This window comes from Triticum dicoccoides, chromosome 3A (assembly GCF_002162155.2).
Source record: "Triticum dicoccoides isolate Atlit2015 ecotype Zavitan chromosome 3A, WEW_v2.0, whole genome shotgun sequence".
Classification (NCBI taxonomy): Eukaryota; Viridiplantae; Streptophyta; class Magnoliopsida; order Poales; family Poaceae; genus Triticum; species Triticum dicoccoides.
In genome coordinates this window covers 105,898,235-105,905,140 of record NC_041384.1, presented here as the reverse complement: position 1 = coordinate 105,905,140, position 6,906 = coordinate 105,898,235, and the positions used below count along the sequence as shown (strand labels likewise).

The 6,906-nt window shown below is 46.5% G+C and overlaps 1 protein-coding gene and 1 long non-coding RNA gene across 5 annotated transcripts; one reads left to right on the top strand and one right to left on the bottom strand.

Moving 5' to 3' along the window:
- Nucleotides 1-2,074: 2,074 nt before the first annotated feature.
- LOC119272035 lies at nucleotides 2,075-3,003 on the top strand. Its single transcript, XM_037553635.1, has 3 exons — nucleotides 2,075-2,396; nucleotides 2,463-2,797; nucleotides 2,887-3,003. The coding sequence occupies exons 1-3, from the start codon at nucleotides 2,075-2,077 to the stop codon at nucleotides 3,001-3,003; spliced, it is 774 nt and encodes a 257-aa protein (XP_037409532.1).
- A 178-nt stretch (nucleotides 3,004-3,181) lies between these two features.
- Nucleotides 3,182-6,304, bottom strand: LOC119267412. 4 transcript variants are annotated; one of them, XR_005132425.1, is made up of 3 exons: nucleotides 5,542-6,304; nucleotides 4,897-5,340; nucleotides 3,182-4,792 (listed from the first exon to the last, which is right to left on the bottom strand). It is a non-coding gene; the product is annotated as an uncharacterized LOC119267412 (long non-coding RNA). The 4 variants fall into 4 exon arrangements; XR_005132427.1 differs by having other exon boundaries at nucleotides 3,182-5,011; nucleotides 5,168-5,340; XR_005132424.1 differs by having other exon boundaries at nucleotides 3,182-5,340.
- Between the last annotated feature and the right edge of the window lie 602 nt (nucleotides 6,305-6,906).

Here is a 6,906-nt window from a genome sequence, read left to right as displayed (position 1 = left end):
CAATCCTCCTCCTGCCAACAATTAGCTAAACATAGACATTGTGGTCTCTTTCTATCCACCCTTCTCGTTACTTGCTATTTTTTCCAGTTAAATGTCTTAGAGCAACTCTAGCAGACCCCGCATCTTGCCCCGACCCGTAAAATAACCGTTAAAATGCGGGTCGGGCGAAAAAACCAGCCCGATCAGACCTTGCATCCCGCCTCAGTCCAAAAAAATTTAGGGGACGCGGCAAAATCCCGACCCCAACCCGGAAAAACACGAGTTTCCACCTCGCGGCTGTGGTACCCTGCATATAAGCGGAAGCGGTTGGTGCGGGGACATTTCATCCCGCGCTTTCTCCCCACCAACCACCTCTCCTCTCCCCCAACCGCCGCCGCCGGCCGTCGCCTAAGATTCCGGCGAAAGCAGCCGGCAGGAGCAAGCCGGAAGTCCGCCACGCGCACGAGGCCTCCCCTCCCTTCCCCCCTGCATCGGCTGGCCGCCGGATTTGCAGATCTGCGGCACTTCATCGCGGGCCGCTGAATTTGGCTTTTTCCGGCCGCCGCTTGCTGCCCCAAGCGATGGGGTGGTCGGGGAGCCTCTCCCGCAGCCCAAGCAAGGGCGCAACGCCGCATGCAGGTACGGGTTCATCCGCCCACCGCCGCTGAAGGTTTGCGGGCATGGACTCGTCCGGCCGTCCACCGGGCTCGGCACTCGCGCAACGTCTTTGTGGCTTGCCGATGCCGCTCATAGAGTGCAACGACTGCACGCGGAAAGTGCTGCGGCTCACTTCGGGCACGCCGAAGCACCCCAGATGAGTGTTCTTCAAATGCGAAAACGACGGGGTACGTGCACTTGCGGTAGCTCGTTTCATAGTTCATTCTTTAGTTCAATTGCGGTAACTCACTTCGAGCTTGCTCATTATTTTGTGTAGGATGATGGATGCTCATTTTGGTTTTGGGAAAGCCAATACATTGATTTGTTGATAGAAAGAAACTTAACAGATGTTAGTCCACTCCTTAGTACAATCGAAGGCAATTATGCGGGGAAGCAACGTCGACTTCTTTCGAACCAAAGATGAAGAAAGAAGAATGCAAAATCAACAATCCACATATCAACAACGAATGCATGGAGAAGATATTAGTCCAACTAGTGGGAGCAGTTATGGAAGTTGGAAATCTTCTAAAATGCATACTTGTGGTTCTTGTTTTGTTTGGTCTTGCTATTCTAGCAAAGATTTGGTGATGTCTTTTGTATCCAATGTTGTTGATAAAGCAAAGCAATGCAATATGCTAGATCAAATTAAGGTGCAAATTTAAGTTTTGCGGGCCAGGAGGAGCTGTGCCAATCAGACGCCGCAAAGCCGACCCGTAAAAAAATATATATCGGGAATATCCTTTTTACGGGTCCATTATGTGGGGTCTGCAACTGCGGCCGCCCGCGCCGGCCCGCAAAGGCGTTTTTTCTTGAACTGCAAAATCATTTTACGGGCCGGGAGGATGCGGGGTCTGCTAGAGTTGCTCTTATATCCAGATGCTTCGACGCTTGTGCATGGATCTCTTACTCTATTGTATCTGTCTTTTTTCGGTTAGCCATATTGTTTAAAATAGTCACTAATGTATATTAATAAAATTGCTACTAAAACATTTTCATTCTTTATACATTTAAAGTCATTGGTTGAGCTGAATATGCGGGAATGATTAACTTCGACTATAGAGAAATTGCATGTACTATTTCCATATATTATGCACGTGGTGTTCCTTGTTGTGTACCGAATAAAATTGAATAATCAAAATGAAGGGACGGAGCATATTTATCGCAAACATGAGGTTGGTTTGCACGTTTCATAAAAAAGTTATTTTGTTAGCTTTTGGTTAACCCTTAGTTGGCCATATGGAGATCTGTTTCGTAGTGGGTACAGTCTACAAAAATCTATTGATTGATATGCACAATTTTTTCCCAGGTGTTGCCATTTTGTAAGAAAATGAACAGCAATAGCTATAAAGTCTGAAAATCTACTTGGCTTCATCTTACTCGTGGCAGGTAGCAGGAACCACACAGGTCACAGGAAACCTTGGGAATCTCAATCAATAGCATGGCCACCAGCAACGAGCTATCGATGAAGCTCCTGATCGAAGGCAAGTCTCAGAAGGTGTGCTTCGCCGAGGCCGGCAGCGAGTTCGTCGAGTTCCTCACCGGCCTCCTGTCCCTGCCGCTAGGCACCGTCACCACCCTGCTGACCAAGGAGCGCATGTCGGGCAGCATCGGCAACGTGCTCGGCAGCATGGAGAAGCTCGACGCAAACTACAAGAGCAGCGAGCTGCCCCTCAGCCCGGCGGTCGCCCCCGCCGCGCTCTCCCGCCTGCAGCAGCTGCTGGGCGTGCAGCTCGGCAACGCCAACAACAACAACACCAACGGCGTCACCTATTTATAAACTTGTGAAGGTAAAAAACAAGCTCCCCCGGGCTACTTGGCGTTCCAAGGTAGAACAATGGACCCCACTATCTGGGCCATACCCCCAAGCACATTCTTGGCGGACAGTGGCACTGACGTCTGCTCAAAATTCTTCTCGGCGGCCAGCGGCAGCGTCTGCCCCGGCTGCTCGCGGCGGATGGACAAGTGTGGGGGGCACATACTTGTGGAAGCCAAGGGGTCCGCAGCCACGACGACGCCGCTGCAGCCAACATACACTGTCGGGGACGACCTCTCCGTGGCTCCGGCGTCCAACATGGTGTCGGGCATCACCCTGCTCGCGCGGTGCGGCGTCAAGGACCTGAGCACGCTGCAGGAGAGGACGGTGAAGATCGGCAAGGAAGAGGTGCGTGGTCTGATTTTCCTTTTGGGGTTGGACTTTGGAAGCACTGTGTGCTTGACTGAATTTTGCTTTTGCTGGGTGTTGGAATGCAGGCGCTGGGGATACTCGCTGCTTCCCTCACGTCCAAGACCGTGCTCACTGACGTCTTCCTGCCCAAGAAGAATGCTCGCTGCAAAAGGGAAGCTCCCGAGGAAGTCATTCATATATGACTTGCTGCTAGTTGTTCAGAACTTGCTCGTTCCAGAAAACTTCTTTAGAACTTTCAGATACGAGTTTCCTGATATTATTATAACTTACTAGATCACTGATGGTGCGCGTTGCCGCGCCCGTCCATTTTGATAATAAAATTATTATTATAGTAACAACATCTAGTTAAGAAAGCTCATGTAGTTGTGGAATTCATTTGTCCACATTTACTGACAGAATTCATTTATATGCATTACCGATATACAAATCATAATCCATTGTAGCATTGAAGGCACAATTCAGCAATCGATGACCTTTTAACTGAAGAAATCAGAAGAGATGCAACATGGTCAAGGTAACTAATAGCTCTTGATTGAGAAACACCCTTGATCCTTCGGCATCACTTTACTCAAGAGCAACAAGCAGTTCAGGAGTTACCTGAACAATGGTTATGGTTACTTGTCAGGAAGCCTTGAACCCTGCAATATAGCAGAAGAGGAAGGAAATGTGATTTAATACACATCACAAGACAAAATATTCTACATGCCAATGTACTAACAGTATAACACCAATGCAAAACTTACTCTGAGCAACCATTGTAGCCTTTCCAAACTTACTGAAATTTGAAAATCATGTTCATAAACATAGATGATGATTACACTTGAGTAAGCCTACACATAAAACAACCTTGGACTTGAATACTTTAGGTATTCAAATCATAACATTGCTTACCTAAACAAACAAGATCTGCTATATTTCCATTTTCCATATCTACATTTTATTATTTGGGATAAACCTCCCATTGACTATTAAGGCTAACCTTGAAGCTAACATAGAGATCACTTAGAGCCTGTTCGGACTCCCTCCGTCTCCGCAACTCTGTTCCAGAGCAGAGCGGCATCCAGTTGTAATTTATGGAGCAGCTAAGACGATGCTCCGCCCGCTCCGCTCCGTGACAGAGGAGTGGAGGGTTGCCGAACACAGCCTTAGATGACAATAATCTGAATTTCCTTGGCCAGAACTAAGACAACAATGTTTAGACATTTGAGTCACACAGAATAGAAGCACACGGGTAGAGAAAATAAAGATGTGTAGAAATATTAGGGGCAAAGTGACACGGCTGCATCTCAATAGTATCATCCAAAAAATTATAGAACCAGGCAACAAATCCTGAAATTAAGAACCACGAAAGCAAGTACTCAACATGGCATGCAACTAACTTAGATATAACACACTGCATGTTTAGCAGTACTCACTAATTCTTAGTACACCAGCTTTGGTAGGAGAGTATCAACATGTGTAGAGCTGCCGAAAAGAAGCTGCAGCTTAGTTGCATTTTGGGTAAAAAAAATGATTTCAATTGGGCTTTAGATTCTTGTAGCACTTTTTGATTACATGAACAACCTCCTGTGTGATGCTAGCATCAGTGTAAAGAAATCTGTAAGATGAGTTGGGTAAAGAAATCACAGGAAGTCTGTACAACTTACACAATTCTCATTTGGACAAACGAAATTCAGTTACTCAAGTTTGAAAACTTAATGTTTAGATTTCTTGAGATATGGAAAACTGATGGGTCCAGATGAAAGGACCTGGCCAGCAGCATTGATGTTATTACATAGAAGTGCACTACTAAGGTAAGTTGTTAGTGTGGACAGCTAACATATTGACAACCAATGCATGTTTGCAGAGCGTAATCAGAGAATTACGTATAAAAACCTTCATCGTAAAATATGAGAAATTCAAAATGAACATAAAGAGTCGAACATATACCTTGATATAATCCTTGAAATTTTCCATTGGGGTTTCAATTAGCTGTGCAAGCAATCAAAAAGGAAAATGCCCATCAGACATAGAATCAAATATACTATAAGAATAAAAAAATAATAAGTTAAGTTTAGATGCGTAAGTTAAATTACATGGTCATAGGCAGCACATAAGTAATCACATTTGGTGGTACTTGCCCATTAGGCCACAAGAGCTTCCATGGGATGAAAACAATATCAAGCAATTGCATATCCAAGCCATGTGAGTCTGGTTTACATACAAGAAAAGAAATGCATTGGAAAACTCTGCTTACATCGAGAGGGAGAGAATAAATCATAAATCTGCAGATTGATTTGATGTTTGTTTGGCGAATTGGATTAGGGAGATGCCAGACATTGTGGCACAGATTATGTGTGCCCTCACCTTTGGCAAGCTGCTCGGGCTCATTGCTCACCTGTTTTGCATGTGCCTCAATGCCTACACATCAAACACGTACAAATAGATCAGGGAATATCAAGCATGCTTGTGTGCTAGCTATTAGTTGACCACCGAGTCACTTCCTCCATCCTCTACAGGTTTGTGTATCTCTCCGCATTCTGCAAAGAGAAGATCGCGATATTACAAATGTCCTCAGTTGCTAGTAATATAGAAGCATCATCAAGAAACATAATCATTTGCCTGGTGTGCTGGCATGAGGTTCATCAATATCCAACTCTAGAACGAATAAACTCACAATACAAAGAAATATATCAAAAATTTAACAAAGCTTATTTGTGATTAGAAGGATTGGGCATTACATTCAAGATTGTGACCACAACATCCCTTTTGTTCTATAGCAGATGGCGTGGATCAGTCACACATGAACATCCCTTTTGTTCTATAGCAAATAGTAAAGGGAAGAAGGGCTAGGACGGGAGGAAGGGGGGCACGGTGGAGGGGGCTGGGCTATGGTGGCCGCGCCTACATGAATCCCGCTGGGCGCCACCATGGATCCCGCAGTACTGGAGGTGCGTGGGACGCGGCGGACGAGGGTCGTACGCGGAGGAGAAAGGATAGGAGAAGGAGGACGGGGAGGATACCTGTGCCGCCGTGGATACTGTTGGGCACGGCCGCCATAGGTATACCTGCTGCCGACCTCCATCTAGGGCGCCGCCGGGGATGGGGATGAGGACCAGCGATGGGATGAAGTATGGGGAGGAGCGTTACGGAAACGGCAGCGGAGCGACCTGGAGCGGCCGCGGTGGCGTGGAGAAAGGGAAGCAACCTAGAGGCGGGGATGGCAGTGTGGACTTGATCAACATCCGTGAAGAACACCGGTGGCGGAGACACGGATCTGCAATAACCGGGAAGAGAACCAAGCAGAGAGAGGGAAAGGGAAGGCGTATGTTGATACTGCAGTCTCAAATCCAGTAAGACGATGGACCAGATTAGTATTCGTAGGAGGCGAACGGGAGGCAGATGTCTATGGGTGAATCCTCGGGCACGGGGATACCATCACGGCGGCGAGCGGACGCCGTCGCAGAGATCGTGAGAGAAGGGAGAAGTGGGGGCTGAAGCGGCGCCGCTTGCTTCACTCAGACACCCGGCAAAGCGTTCAAAGACCCATGTTGGTCAAATTCACCAGAGAAGCCCAATTTTGTTACGGGAGCAGCAGCCCATGCCTCGCAAAAACTTTAGCGACGATCGCAAATCTAGATCCAACGGCAGAAATCATTGTTGGCCTGAGAGGGTTGAAAGAATGCTCGGTTATAATATATCTAAATGAGAGGAAGAGGGGATCATGAATTCACGATTCTTCTTAATAACAGTTGAACCCATTGAATATTCCTAATTAGAGGGAAGCTACCGAGTACCGAGATTAGCAAAAAGAAAAAGAGAGAAGCTACCGAGGAAGTCATTCAGATACAACTGCTTAGCTAGCTAGTTATTCTTTTTTATTTGAGGGTTAACATTGCCGCTTTATTTAACTAGTGTAGCTCGGAATGTCCTCCGAGATTACATCGACAATAAAGTCTGAGGGGAACCCCAAGCCAAACCTTACAAAGTTCATCACCAACACCTACTATTGCTAACTTATTTATTTGAAGCTGCTTTAGAGAGGTGGTTGGAGGTAATTAGTGCCACGCCAATTTCCCTGACTTGTTTGCCGAACTTCAGAACTC